Source organism: Nicotiana tabacum, chromosome 17 (genome assembly GCF_000715075.1).
Source record: "Nicotiana tabacum cultivar K326 chromosome 17, ASM71507v2, whole genome shotgun sequence".
NCBI lineage: Eukaryota > Viridiplantae > Streptophyta > Magnoliopsida > Solanales > Solanaceae > Nicotiana > Nicotiana tabacum.
In genome coordinates this window covers 89,545,315-89,561,532 of record NC_134096.1, presented here as the reverse complement: position 1 = coordinate 89,561,532, position 16,218 = coordinate 89,545,315, and the positions used below count along the sequence as shown (strand labels likewise).

The 16,218-nt window shown below is 37.0% G+C and overlaps 1 protein-coding gene across 1 annotated transcript; it reads right to left on the bottom strand.

Moving 5' to 3' along the window:
- Nucleotides 1–9,538: 9,538 nt before the first annotated feature.
- Nucleotides 9,539–11,390, bottom strand: LOC107781029 (cytochrome P450 94B3-like). Its single transcript, XM_016601653.2, has one exon. It carries the CDS (start codon nt 11,373–11,375, stop codon nt 9,792–9,794), a length of 1,584 nt encoding a protein of 527 aa, XP_016457139.2. The 5' UTR covers nt 11,376–11,390; the 3' UTR covers nt 9,539–9,791.
- Nucleotides 11,391–16,218: the final 4,828 nt, after the last annotated feature.

Sequence of the window (16,218 nt, the reverse complement as noted above, 5' to 3'; positions counted from 1 at the left end):
TAGCGCAATGCTTATTTGTAAAATTGAAGAGAGTTATCACATACTTGCTGAAAGCCATGAGCTATAACTCCATGAAGTATTGACTGGCATGACTTTACGAATAATTGGAAGTGCAAGCTGTTGCAACAGCTTTAAAGCTGAACTTCACTGTTTCATATGCTAATTGTTGATTTCTTTGCATTGCAGGTACTTATATTCGTAAAATGACAGCAACGAGTAAACCGTCCAAGCAACAAGACAAAGATGGTAACAAGCAACCGCCCAAAAGGCCTACCGGAAGGGCAGCAGGCGGCCCAAATCCACAGAAAAAAAGAAGCGGACGGAGAAGGAAATGGAACTGCTGCCTAGGCAGTTAAGTGCTGATTCAGAGCAAGAGGAAGAGGAAACATTAGTCAGGAGGACAGTGAAGAAGGTTATTACACCAAGCAAAGGAATAGAGATAAGAGAGCCTGTGACATACCAAAGAAAAGCCTCCAAAAAGAGTGATCCGACTGATAAAGGGAAGGAGAAGATTACTACAGAATCTGAGTCCGAATCCGATTCGGATAATGACCTCCTACATGCCGACATGAGTGATGAAGACGAGGGTGAACCCATAGACCGAGTTGATTGGGAGAAAAACTTTGTTAATGAGAAGGCATTCCGAGCCTATAAGAAGATACTGTTTTCAAAGAAGTATATTCCGGAAAAGCCGATCAACATCGGAACACTTAAGAAAAAGTACTCAGAGTTTCTAAAATCAATTCGAGAGGTGCAACAATGGGGACCCATCTTGAAAGGTCACGGCAAAGCCAACCTCACCATTGTTAGAGAGCTTTACGCCAATTGGCGTCACGCCAAGGGCAACATTATGCGAGTAAGAGGGGTAGATATTAATGTGTCAGCTGAAGCTCTGAATAACTTCTTAAGGGTGCCACACACACTTACAGATAGGTTTGACTCCATATGCAAAACACCAGATTATGCACACATTAAGTCTGTCCTATGCCCTACCAGGAAGGATGCAGAGTGGAAGCATGGGAGTATGGAGTACCATTCTATAGCCAAGGAATTCATGAGTGCGTTAGCACGTGTGGCTCTAAATTTCATATGTAACCGCCTGATGCCATGCCAACACAAAACTGATGTCCCTCGTCACCGCGCACTAGTATTATATGCTTTATTAGAGGGGATACCGCTCAACTTAGGAGCCATCATGCATGATCAAATGCAGCGCACCAGGATGAATTACAAGTGGAGGCTGTTCTTTGCTAATACCCTATCAGCTTTCTTGACAGAGATGGGAGTACTATGGGACAAGGAGAATGACGACATTGAGGCTAAAGCTCCAGGACCATACGATGTCACTCATGTTCTAGAGCCGAACAAGGGAAGGTCTTTTAAGCTCACCATTCAACAATTATTTGAGCAGATGCAAGCAGATATGCAAGAGAACAGGGCTGAGCTGATAGCGACTCGTGTCGAGTTGAGTGCCACCAGGGATGAATTGAGACAGACTCGTGCGGATCTAAGCCGAGTTCAGACCGAGCAGGCCACGATGATGAAGGAGATATCATTACTCCTCAGAGCTCTGGTTCAATGTGCAGGTACAGACATCTCACAGCTGATTGCATCATCCACTGCCGGACCATCCACTCCTGTTCCTCCTATAGTCACTGAGGCTCCACACAACAGGCCTACTGAGGTCGCTGTAACACCTGCTACAGAATCAGCTCCAGTTGTTGATGATAGGACAATGACAGCTCTCCCTATGCGTGAGGATGATGTTGAAAGGCCGGAGGGGGTCCTGATGAATGCTATGGATGCAGATGCTCTTCCACAGACTGCGGATGAGCCCTCCACCTTGACTTGAGGGAGTTCTTCTCACCCTACTCTACCTTGTTTGTGTGCATTGGGGACGACGCACAGTCCTAAGTGCGGGGTGGGGGCTTTCATATTTTGTTGTATGGATGAATGTACTAAAATATTCACTGGACTAATGGCATATAATAGCAGTAAATTCATCTATATGGAGTAACTCTCAGTTTATTCTCGAAGTTAATTATCAAAAAAAAATAAAAAAATAATATATATATATATATATATATATATATATATATATATAGTATCTTTGTAGATAGTAATAACCCCCTGTGATTTTTCTTTGTGCATCGATTCTTTTCCATGGGATGTATTTTGAACCGGGTAGAAACTTTTTCTTTTAGAATAGATTAGAGTTAGAAAATAAATGGAGGAAGAAATATGAGATTCCGAGGGGGCTACTGACTTATTTGATAGTAGCATAGTCAGGCTTTGGCATATGTAGGGCCTCTCCTATGTTTTGAAATTGATCATGAAGCCTTCATGTATTGGATAGCATGTTTGTGATACCTATGTCTCGTTTACATGACTTATGTTCACTTTGCGCTTAATGTTTAATATCTCGTGGCTTCCTGAATACTTGCATTGTTTGAGAGTCGGAATGTGACTGTCCTTAATGAGTCATGTGCCATGTGTGGTGAGATTTTTTTTGTGTAGTCCATGTATTGTACTTGTGTCTAGAACTTGCCCGGTATGTGAGTTGAAGCGAAATTTTAGGTGATGCTCGGTTTGAAAAAATCATTTTAGGCTTTCTTTGATCTTTTTGAGCTTATTGCTCATCACAAATAAAATCTCTCCCTAGTTAACCCTTTTTAGCATGTAGACCTGTTATTTGGTACCCACATTACAAGCCTATACCCTTTTTATTCCTAATTGACATTGTTTGGATCCTTTTACCTCTTAAAGCACTTTAATTGTTAGATAAGCGCTAAAAGAAGTAAGAAGGGACTAAGTGTGGGGTGACTTGTGAGTGGAACCAATGAAAGAAAGAAGGGTGCACTTATTTTGTAAAATAATACACCATTAGCGGAAATTGAAAAAAAAAAAAAGAAAAGAAAAGAAAAGAAAAGAAAAATATAGATGAATAAATTGTTATTTTGTTCTTGCTAGTGGGTATGAATTAAAGTAATGCTTAAAGAAGGAGGAAATATTGTTGAGGGTGATATTATTTGTGAAATTGAAGTAGGGTTGAAGAATTTGCGCTTAAGTTATTTGGTGATGTGTTAAAGTGCTTAGGAGGTTGAGCCACTATTCCTAAAATATATCCTACCCGTCCCTTAGCCCACACTACAACTATGAAAAAGTCCTAATTGATTTTAGATCGAGCGAGCTTACATTAGTAGAGATTTACATTAAGGGCAAGCTTATGGTACCAATTATACATGCATGTGACTTCTTTTGTGAGAGTGAGCGATTTTTGTTGATATATGGCATGAGATTCGAATGTGTGGATTGAGTTGACTTTCTTTGTTTTTGTGAGGGAACATGGTTTCAAGAGGGATATGTAACATTATTAGACTTCTCTAGGATGTTGGGTGTTCAAGCCACGAGTACATTGTGACAATGAGTCGGTTTTTGAGGCTAGGATTGTTATGAGCATGTTGACTTGTTTGAATATTTTTGAAGAAAGGCATAAGTAAAGGGAAGGGTATGTGATGCATAGCCTAGAGCCTAATTGTTGCAAATAACCACGGTCATAGGTGCGGTGTGTTTTGAATGATAAGAGCTAAATGTTGTTTCGTCTACTATGGGATGGTTTGTTCGAGGACGAACAAAGGTTTAAGTGTGGGGTAGTGATGTTTGGCATATTTTGATATGTGTTGATGTTATTTTACCCATGTTTTAACCACTTCTTGATGTTATTTGATCTTTAAAATTCCCAATATGGTTTAATTATTGGTTTTATGACTAATTAAGTTATGTGTGACGATTTAAGGTGTTTAGAGTGCAAAATATGAAGACAAGGTGGTCTAGCCAGAGGAAGAAGGGTTGGATGCGTCGCATCCAACCTAGAAAAACATTATCTTTCGTGCACCCTTAGCAGTGAAGTCGGCCCATAGCGTCCGCCATAGCATCCGAGACTGGGAAGTATAAGAGAAGGGTGGATGCGTCGCATCCACCCTCGCATGCAAAACTGGGAAGTAGAAGAGAAGGTGGATGCGTCGCGTCCACCCTCACATGCAAAGTTAAGAAATGGAGGACGAGGTGGATGCGTCGCATCCACCTTAGCATCAACCCCTGAAGCCGATTTGGACTAGGGTTAGGAGAACTCTAGCCCACGATTTTTGGACGCAATATATAAAGCTTAAAAACGCTTTATTTGACGGCGGAGAGATTGAAGAAGACAGAAGCTACAACCAAGTTAAAAAAACCACGGAATTCGTCTTGAGTTCTTATTCTCTCTTTCTTTTATTGATTCTTATGCACTCTTATGAAATTTTGGATGATTGCCTGAATATGAGTGGCTAAGAACCCTATTGTTCTAGGGTCATGGGTATACATGAATGTTGATGTTTGAAGTTTAATTTGACGACGTTGGGTTTATCATAATGGGTTGTTTATTTAATTCTGTTTTTAATTATTTTGCTGAGTAGCTAACAGTGAAATACTATCTACGAATCTAGAGTTGAACTCGAAAGTGGGAACCCTCGATTGCATATAGAAGTAAATAGAGTAAGTTCTCATACCCGGGCATCGGGGAACGGATTCGCGATTAGGATAGACATATACCTAATTGCCTTACTCGGTTGCAATACAGGAATTGTAAATGCGTTCTTGTTAAACTTAATTCCATAGACATATAGGTATTAAGTTAACTTGAATATGTTTGTAAGAACTCGACAGATTCTTACTAGTGAAATTAACCCTGTGAATCAACAATTCAGATAAATCATTTAGTTATTTTAAACCAAGAATGCAACATGAATGTTAGATGACCCGTGACCCTGGAATATTATATCCTATTGATTGTTATTCAAAACTATTTAAGTGTTGTGTTTATTTCTTAGCAATTCATTATTTGATAGTCTTTAGGTAGTAATTTAGAAAATTATATATTTTGTTAGAAATATCTTGAATCAATAAGCTATTCGAGTTTGAATTAGTCAAAAGTTAATCATAAGTCTTCGTGGGAACGATACTTTATTCACTACTTTATTACTTGACGACCACGTATACTTGCGTGAGTGTGTTTGGACCCGATAATTTTTTGTCGCCGTTGCCGGGGACTTAGAAATTAGCTACGTGACTAAGTTAAGCTTTTATTAGATATTTGTTCAAGTTTTAATTTTCAGTTTGCCTTGTTTGTATCAACGCAGGATCTTCTCTCGAATGCAGAGGAGTATAAGTGCAAACAACCTCATTCCTCTTGATCCAGAAATCGAACGAACACTACATAGAGTGAGAAGGGAGCTCGAAGCGAGAACGAGATTAGAAAGAGAGTTGGACATCGCAGTTCAACCACAACCAATAGAGATGGCAGGCAATGGAGAGCGTCCGGTGATTGAAGCCGCAAGGCCCAATCTTGCGAATATGACTCAGGCTATTGTGAAGCCTGATATCACTGGGCATTTTGAACTCAAACAGTACATGGTACAGCTGATTCAGTCCACAGGACAATATGTGGGTCTATCTCATGAGGACCCGCAGAGGCATATTCAGAACTTCTTGGAAATTACGGACACTTACAATTATCCGAACGTTTTCAAGGACTATGTCAGGCTGACACTATTTCCTTTTTCACTGTTGGGGGAAGCTAAGGAATGGTTGCAAAAGGAGCCCGCGAACTCTATCCACACTTGGGATGATCTAGCAAGGAAATTCCTGATCAAGTTTTTCCCAACTAAGAAGACAAAGTCGCTGAGGAGCCAAATTCTTGGGTTCCAACAACGGGATGGCGAGACACTTCGTCAAGCTTGGGAAAGATACAAGAAGCTACTCAGAGACTGCCCGCATCATTGTCAAACTGATGAGGTATTGGGTCACACTTTTGTTGATGGGTTAGATGAAGCATCAAAGATGAATCTTGACTCAGCTTGTGGGGGTAGTTGCATGGCAAGGCCGTATAGTGAAATACAACTCTTGTTAAATAACTTCACTGCTAATGACCATAATTGGCAAGGAGAGGGGGATTCAAGAAGGGGAATTAAACAGAAGGCAGCCGGGTTGATTGAGCTTGATGATTGTTCCGCCATGAGAGCCGATATAGCAAAATTGGCAAATCAGATGAATAGAATGACAACACAACAAATGCAACATGTACAGCAGATGTCTATTTGTTGCGAACTATGCGGAGACAGTCATATGATTGACATGTGCCCCACGAATCCTGAATCTATATACTATGTGGGGCAACAAAATAGAGGTTCTATGAATCAACATGCACAATATGGGAACACTTACAACCCAAACTGGAGGAATCATCCTAACTTCTCATGGGGCAGAAATCAACAGAATCAGAATCAGTATAGACCTCAAGGGAATTTCACTCAACCTCAGAAGCCACCCCAACAAATGGAAGAAAGTACGAATGACTTGCTGAAAAAGTTGTTGCTAGACAATCAACAGCTCAGGACCGATTTCAGAAATCTTGAGAGGCAAATGGGGCAGTTAGCACCAAACCAAAATACTAGACCTACAGGCTCACTTTCCAGTGATACAGAGAAGAACTCTCAAGTTAATGCAGTTACACTATTGCCTTACTCGGTTGCAATACAGGAATTGTAAATGCGTTCTTGTTAAACTTAATTCCATAGACATATAGGTATTAAGTTAACTTGAATAGGTTTGTAAGAACTCGACAGATTCTTACTAGTGAAATTAACCCTGTGAATCAACAATTCAGATAAATCATTTAGTTATTTTAAACCAAGAATGCAACATGAATGTTAGATGACCCGTGACCCTGGAATATTATATCCTATTGATTGTTATTCAAAACTATTTAAGTGTTGTGTTTATTTCTTAGCAATTCATTATTTGATAGTCTTTAGGTAGTAATTTAGAAAAATATATATTTTGTTAGAAATATCTTGAATCAATAAGCTATTCGAGTTTGAATTAGTCAAAAGTTAATCATAAGTTTTCGTGGGAACGATACTTTATTCACTACTTTATTACTTGACGACCACGTATACTTGCGTGAATGTGTTTGGACCCGACACAGCTACAAAATCACCATTATTGTCTCTGATCACTCCCCCAGAGCCTGCCTTATATAACACTTTTACTTCTCATAGAAAATTGATGAGTTGAAACCTGCGGATAGAACAAAATAAATTGTTTGCACGAGCAACAATACGTGTTCTTCTCCATTGCAAATTGAAAGTCACTTTAGCTGGAAATTGAGGTATTTGTGCAGCCATCCTTTTGTGGTTTATCGAGGAGCTGCAGATGGAAATACATGCTTCAAATAAAAATGATACTTAAGTATTAGTAAAAATACGGTAGCACATCATACCCCACATTATAATGGGAAATAATATTAGTAAAATTTAATAAACATATTGTTGGGTTTGAGTTAATGTGTGGAAATAGCCCAACAGTTTAAAGAGGTGAAGTCTCGGGATCCGCTCTGGTCGAGTTGTTAGATGTCTCTCTCCTACATTCTATCTTTGAAATCTGACTTTACCTGGACCGCTTCTCGACCGAGATCCCCTTTCTCAAACTTTTCTATAATATAAGGTAAGCTTTTTGGAACCCCCGTAATGTAAGTAACTCAGTGCTCCATATGGGGATCAACAAATAATAAACATTTCACAAGAAAAGAAAAGAAATTCTTTTTGTTTAAAAGACTGATGTGGCATTCCCGACTTGAAAAGGGTTGGTAGACTTCAAGCTGGGTCAGCTAGACTTAAGTAAGTAGGCATCGAAGGAGGATTGTTGTGGAGTCATTCCCGTTTGAATGAAAAAGGTACTAAGTAGCTCGGTGTCGGCTATGCTTGTTGGCGGAGGATGAAAAGGGTTTCCTGCAATGATAGCTGAACTAATCAGATGGGCTGCCCCAAACCTTACGCTTAGATTTAAATAGAACTCTGTTTTACTAAGGAGCTTTGTTCCCCATCGGAAAATAGAAAGAAAATCCTTGTGCTTATATAGAGAAACACTTCTTGTAGCTATTAAAGAGTTGATAATAGATCAAACCTTGTGAAGTCGTTTGTTGAAGTTCTGTAATTTTTATTGTCTCCATTGCCAATAGAGGAGGAATTAATCCAACAACCTTAGCTTGGACAACAATAAAGAGATTAAATTCCTTAAAAAAATTGTAATTTTTCTCGTTTCCTAATAAACAGATTTTAACACATGCTGTTAATATGGACTCAAGTAAAAAAGATATAATTAAGCTGCTTGCCGCCAGGAATATATTTGAGTCAGCAAGGTCAACGCAGACAGGTTTGGATTAAACAAGTTCGATGCGTTTGAATAAATCAATAGAAAATGGCGTCTACTTTAATTTGTACTTCTTGCAATAAAAAGAAAAAAGAATTGCTTATTGCATCTGGCTTGGTTGCAATATAATAACCAGTAATTACCAGCATAAAAGCTTGATAATATTTTTGTAGCGTGCAGATAACGCTTGTGTCTCCCGATTTGACAAGAAAATAGTTTTTTTGTTATATAATAAAAGGAGTAGCATGCAGTTGACGCAAGCTGGAATACGAGTATATGCTAAAATTATAACAAATTTAATAAATAACTTAGATAAAATGGAAATCAGATTGGTTTTCAACTCTCACCTAATTGGTACTTAAAACTTAGAAACTTGTATATTTATATTTCTTGTTCGGTGTTCTTTTCCTTCCAATTGGTACCAGGTTTAGAGAAGTGTACGTTCCTTCTTTTAGTCTTAGCATGCGGCTATACCTTTGGGTTTTATGTAAATATACGTATGTTATACACATTATTTATTTGATTACTGGTATACATTTGTTTCAAGAAGGGGCTGAAGAGGAGAAAAATTGAACAGGAAATATGTCACAAAACACTTTCATCTTTTAAAACAATTTTCTCTTGGTACATTCTAAAGACAATGAAGTATTTCAATTTCTTCGTTTCTTTACTTCTCTAGTTAATTCTTTTGCTCTCCAGCTTCTTCGTTCCAACCGAAGTGTAAATAAAATATCACATGGAAAATTTTAAAAAATGTGAAGGGGAAAATTTTCGTGGCCAGTAGAATCTTTAGACAAAGTTGAAATAATCCTTAGAGACATGGCGACGTCATAAAATTCAATAAGGGTGTTCAAATTTTGAATATTCTGTTCCGGTGGGCTATGTAAGAGTGTTCAAAGTCCATTTTATTTACCTATAAGAAATAGTAATATATTAACTTATACACATTATAATTATTGGCGAAGGATGTTACCACCCTTGCCCATACATAGCTTCGCCCGGCGCTAGCGCCTGTTCTATCAAAGTAATTGATCTCGTCATACAAATCAGGAAGTAAAACCCTTAAACATTTCATTTTCATTTCATTCCCTGAGTTGGATACCTCCTTCAAAAAATATTTTTGATACGATCCGCAGGAATTGAATCCTAGCTAGGTAGAATATGAAAGCTCTTCTATAAAAATATACATTAATTTGAGACTCGAGATTGGAGGATAGCTCACATGGTCTGAGCCCCTTATCCTTCACCATGTGGTGACGCGAAAAAATCGTTTGAGACCTTGGAGAGAGCATTGAATAAGGGTTCCGGGGAACCCAATAACTCTTGCGTATGCCCTGTATTTATATTAAGAAATTTACTAAATATTTATAAATATCTAACGGTGAACCTAATTATTATTGCATTTTAATTTGAAATTACAGCAGGAACCCATGAGTCTCAAATTCTGGATAGCCAATGTCGGACATAATGCTGTTGGCTGTTGGAAGGAGAACTAGTCGAAGCATGTAAAGATCATTGAAAGAGGAGACTTATATACGGAACATCTAATTGTATTTGGTTTTGTGGACAAAAACCTTAAAACCACCAGCCATATGAGCTGTTAGGAGTGGCAGAAAAACAGGAGGATCTGAACAAGCTGGTCTGATCTGGAAACGCTTCAATATTGAAGCTACAACATACTTCATTTGAATAAATGCCAATTCTTTCCCAAGGCAAACTCTTGGACCTGCTTGAAAAACAGGAAACTTGTACAAATTTGATACCTGCTCTGTTCCTTCTTCCTCTGATTCTTGCATCCATCTCCTTGGTTTAAACTCGAATCGATCCTTTCCCCACAAGTTTTCCATCCTCCCCATTCCATAAGGGAAGTATGTCACTCTATTCCCAGCTTTAATACGAGTACCATCTGGCAAAATATCATCAGAAATGGCGTGCTTCGAATCCCATGCAACTGGTGGATAAAGTCTCATTGTTTCACAGAGACAAGATTTCAAGAAATTCATTTCTTTCAATATCTCATACTTGGTTAGTGTTTCAGCTTCTATAAACCTCAGCTCTTTGGAAACCAATTCATATTCTATCTCAGGATGGAGAGAAAGTAGATAAAAGAACCAAGTCATTGCCGCTGATGTTGTGTCTCTTCCTGCCATAATGAAGCTTATCACCATATCTCTGACTTCCTCCTCATCAAAATTTGCTGCCAATATCATCTTTGAAAGAAGATCTTTATTGGTCTCTTTCTGGTTTTCTTCTCTGATCTTAATCTTTCTCTCGCGGATGATATCATCGATTGATGAATGGATTTGATCAACGGCTAGTTTCAACTGTTTTTCAGATCCAATATTTAACCATCTTTTCACCTTCCATACAACAAATATTGGTGCAGCTCCTCTCTCAGCACATATCTGCGAAGCCCTTTCAAAAGCATCTAGTAAAGGCGAAAATGAAAGAGATTCATTGAGGCAACATGGATCAAAACCCAAAGAAACTTTACAAACCACATCAAATCCAAGTCTTCTTAACAAATCTTGCAAGTCAAATGCTCTATTTTCAGCCTCCATTAATTCCAGTATAGGTAACAACTTGTTCTCCACCTCTTCTTTGAGCGCATTCACAACGTAATCTCTTAAGGACCTGGCAGTAAACTCATGACTGACCATCTTGCGCTGTTTGTACCACATTTCTCCATCCACATTGAATATACCATTTCCAAGAAAATCACCAAGAATTTCATTGAATGGCTTGCCTTTAGGAAAATTGTCAAAGTTGGTTTTGAGCATGTATTCTACATTGTATGGATTAGCTGTTACTATAGTTCTCCGCGCTCCTAATCTATCTATCACAATTGTTTGAGTTGGGGACTTAGAGATAAGATGAGTGTACCAATCTAGTAGTCGATATCGGTTCTTGTAAAAAGGAATCAAACAACCTATGATGGGGTAAGTTGGGGGTCCGGCAACGCCTTTAGGACGTTGCTGGAATTGTTCAACAATGGCATATGATAGATACAGAATTACAGTTAGACAAAGGAATGGAAGAATGAAAGGGTATATGGTGAAGAGGGAGAAGAAGGTAACCATGTCTTTTAAATTTTTTAAACAATGAAAACTGTCAACGTATATGTACATATATAGGTAATAAACTAGATGGTTCATATATTAAAATATTTATATACGCACATGTATAAATAATACAATAGCAGTGATTGATCTGTCTTTTGGATATTAAAAACTCAGAGTAGGTGGTTCTAAGTCTTCGCTTGGATGCTTTTCTTCGAAGCATTATATTGTTATTGGTACCTATGGATGCATTTGTCCATTTTGATGGCGGTTTTCATGCAGTAAACTATAAATATTATTATCTTTTCAGTTTCCCTACCGAAATAAGAAAGATATATTGAGGGTGGGAATTTCCAATATGTACCTTTTGAGTGCATATAACGTCGATGGGGGCTATGTTATTCAACTTTTAAAAGTCAGACGCTCAAGACACTCGTGATAGCTACGTTGCATGTTGTAAAGCACATATATTTTATCTCCAAATTGTTATACCTTGTTTGTTGAGGGAGCAAAGGGGGGAAAAGGAAGGAGAATGGAAGCAAAAGAAAAGGTCGAGGGAGCTAGTAATTAAATAGACTTATATTCTTTGTTTGGATTGTAAACAAAATGAAAGGGATCCCCCTAAGACTTCAACTAGCATCAAGACGGGGGATTTGCATCTATACCCAGTTTTTGGGTCACATTTTAACCTATACCCGCTTTGCAAAAAGAATTGCAAGCGTACCCACTTTTCGAGTAACTTCAGGCATACGGGCCTGAAGTAACAAAAATTTATGTCTGAAGTTTGAACTTCAGAATGTTTTGCGTGAAGTGTAGCCTTATCAAAGCAAAATTTCAGATATTTTTGCCTGAATTTTGGCCTGACTTACAAAGGCAATCGCGCAAACTTCAGTTCATAGTACAATGGAAAACTTCAACTCAATAATTGCTGAACTTCAGCAATTTTGGCTGAAGTTTTTGTTTTGTAATTGCTGAACTTCAGCATTCTAGGAGCTGGAGTTTGTTTAGTATCTGCTGAACTTCAAGATTTTAGGAGTTGAAATTTGTTTAGTATTTGCTGAACTTCAGCTCCTAGAGGATGCACTTCAGTTCAATAATTGCTGAACTTCAGCAATTTTGACTGAAATTTTTGTTTTGTAATTGCTGAACTTCAGCATTATAGGAGCTAAAGTTTGTTTAGTATCTGCTGAAGTTCAGCATTTTAGGAGCTGAAGTTTGTTTAGTATTTGCTCAACTTCAGCTCCTATAGGATGCACTTTAGTGCTTGGGTCCTTTTGGGTAATATTCCAAGCAGTCAACTTGAACTTCCCGTCGTCCATCCTCATACCAGGAAGGAAGGTATCAGTGGGTTCATCAAAACTTTGCCATATGGGCTTCCCTGACAAATCACCAATTAAACCAAGTTTCATGAATCCAAGAGCTTCGCTTTATGTGAAGAATAATAATATGAATAATAATATCATAATAATGTCACCCGAAGAAGAAGAAGAAGGAGGAGGAGGAGAAGGAGGAGAAAGAGGCCTGAAGTTGTTTAAAAAATAGGTACAAGTTAAAACTTTTTTAAAAAGTGGGTATAGGTTAAATGGGGGCGACCAAATAGGGCGCCCCGTGCAATTTTTACCATCTAGACCAAAAGAACTAATAGTCCATTTGGCCAAACTGCAAAAATAAGCTTATTTTGAGAAGTGTTTTTTCTCAAAAGTACTTTTAGTGAGAACCAGTTTGTGTTTGGCTAATTAATTTGAAAAACACTTATGAACAACAATTAGTGTTTGGCCAAACTTTAATAAACTACTTCTAAGTGTATTTATCTCAAAAGTGCTTTTCAAAAAAGTGCTTTTGGAGAGAAACTATTTTTTCCGCTTCTCCAAAACTGCTTCTGTTTTTCTTCAAAAATATTTTTTTTCCTTTCAAAAGCTCGGCCAAACACCTTAATTTTAGAAAAAAATACTTTTGACAAAAAAAAAAAAGCACTTTTGACTCAAAAGAAGCTTGGCCAAACAGGCTATAATACTATACACTATTTTTTCTAACTTACTCTTGAGAAAATGCCTTGTGGTAGAATGACCCAAATCAAATATCTGTCCTAGTATAAAGCGATATTCCGGCCCTCAAGCAGAAATCCTTCCTAAAACTCAAACATAGTGAATAACATATTAAATGTTACGTACATTTTTATTTACTAAAAAATAAGCCATGGATGTCTTTAACTCAAAATACCAGGTGCAACAACCCCACCGGATTCACATATACGTGGTTTGTTTGGTATTCTCGTTCAAAGGCAAAGCACGCGACCATCTCAAGTGGGGACGCGAAACCAGAATATAAATCTTATGACTCGAGATTTTTGTTGTTATTGAATTCTAAATTAATAATTTATATATATTTAATTTAATATTTATTTTATTATATAAATACAAAACTTTGACCAAGAATTTGAACCAAATTATTAGATTCGATCGAAACCCGTAACTCATATTCTAACTCTGCCCCAACAAAATATTTAAAAAAAAAAGCTGCTAGATGGTTCAGTGAGGCAGTTATTCAGATGACATATATAGTTGAGGCTACGAATTGACATAGTTATGACACAACCACACAGATGGCATTATTTATTATCCTCTTTTAGGCAATGTCTCTAATGTCTCTGCCCCATCCACACAGCCAAAAGTAGTATATATTGATGAAGTATAAAAGACAAATGGCATTGTTTACCCCCCTTTTAGGGAAATGTCTCTGCCCCATACACAGCCAAAAGTAGTAGTATATATTGATGAAGAAGAGTATAAAAGGCAGGCATGCAAAAGATAAGATTCACATTCAATCACGAGGCCGAGGGATAAATCCAACGGTTAGGCCTGTTTCTGGGGCCATAACTTATCCTGCTTTCTGCTCTTCAATAGAGACATGTGATGGCATGCTCATTGCTTAACGAGGGCAGTCGCCTACCCATTCAGTTAGTCTACATCTATCCTTAACAATCACTAATTATTTTTTTTATAACAGTGATTTTTGAGTTAATTTGCACGCACCTTAATTAAATTTATAAAATATATACTTTTATACGCCAAAATTTGGACTGATAAACAATAATGTCTATAATTAGTCAAATAAGTTTCTTGTCCGTCTAAGAAGATAATCAACTAAGCTTAACACGACTATATGAAATATATATTTAACTTTTTGGTTCAGGCTCATTTCATTTCAATGCTCCCTCCCTCCAGTCCATTTTAAGTGATTTTTTTATTCTTTTCACACATATTAAGGAATTTATCTTTTAGTATTAATTAATAATGGAATTGACCATATTAATCTTAATTTGCTCTTTAGAAATATAACAAACTACTCCTAGGCTCTTTACTCCAAGAGCAACTTTGAAAAAAAGAGGTTAATTCCTTCTTGATAAAAATCAAATATTGTGGACCACAAAAAATCACTTAATGTGGACAGAAGAAAGTACTAAATACATTTAATTTTTAAAGTGTGTTAACAAATTCCTAAAAGTAGAGGTTCTTTGAACTCACACTTTACCTGCATAACTTTTAACAAGAATAAAAGATTGTTAACAAACTCTGATCCTTATGTGAGAGTAAGAACATCAATTAAACTTTAATGCTTGTAAGTTTGTGGCACCTATATGAATCATTTACTTCATTGCGTTTTCCCCACTAAAAGTTGCATTGATTTTGAGAAAGATTATACTAGTACTTTCAACTTTCCGTTTAATCTTAGATCTATATTATCCCCTCTTACAAACTCGTGCATATAGATATCTATGTAAGAAATGGCCCAGCCAAACAGTCCGATGCATCTTCAAAGACGTATGAAAAGAATTTATAGTATACGAAAATAAATTGTTATAGATTTTTCTTATTTTAGATTTGCGTTTATTTTTATCTTTTGGTTAAAAATAATGTCTCGAATCTTTCGGTCAATAAGGTACTCACTCCGGTCCACTTTAAGTGATTTTTTAACCTTTTTTTGTGATCCACAATATTTGATTTTTTCAAAATATCAAGAAGGAATTAACTTCTTCTTTCCAAAGTTACCAAAGTTGCCCTTGGAGTAAAGAGCCTAGGAGTAGTTTGTTATATTTCCAATGAGCAAACTAAGGTTAATATGATCAATTTTATTGTTAATTAATGCTAAAAGATATATTCCTTAATATGTGTGAAAAGAGGGAAGAGAATAATACATTAGTTAGAGGAATCTTATCTTTTAGTTGGACATAAGACCTTATCTATTAGTTTGAGTTAGTCTTCGTTTTTTAATTAGGAGACGGTCCTAATTGTTTTAAGAGCTTTGACTTGTTTAGACTTAGCTAATAGCCTAATACGACTGGTCCGCTACCTTACACCATAAGAGTCACTTTACTTTATTAATTATCTTCCTATTGCATATTACTTCAATAACACTTATTCGTTTCAGCTCTACTATTTAAATATTTATATTAAATTTTTACTATCATGTCATTCACCTGAAAGAGTAAATCTAAACAGCCGCATCGTTTAATTTAAGCACCTCAAACTCATCTCACCTCACTTCACCTTCCTCCTTTTTGGAGGGCTAACCAGTAGGGTACACAATATTTCTATTGGTTAACTTATCCATATCTACAAAAAAGGAAGCAAATGCTCAATTTGAGTGGGAAAGAAAGCACTTCCACGTGATGGTTGAGGCGACTAGCAGATACAGTTTTCAGCTGGCGAGGACTTCATAATAAGAAACCAAAAAACAAAAGTGTAATGTAAAAATAGCCACTCACAAAGTAAAATAGAACCTAATAACCAATTTCCTATATATTCTAATAGCTGTAATTGGATTTTGTCTTGCTTTCAGTACTTATATGTCATCCTAAAACTCATCATCCAGTGACAAATAATTAGGAACTTGTCCAGATCAAACTCCAAAG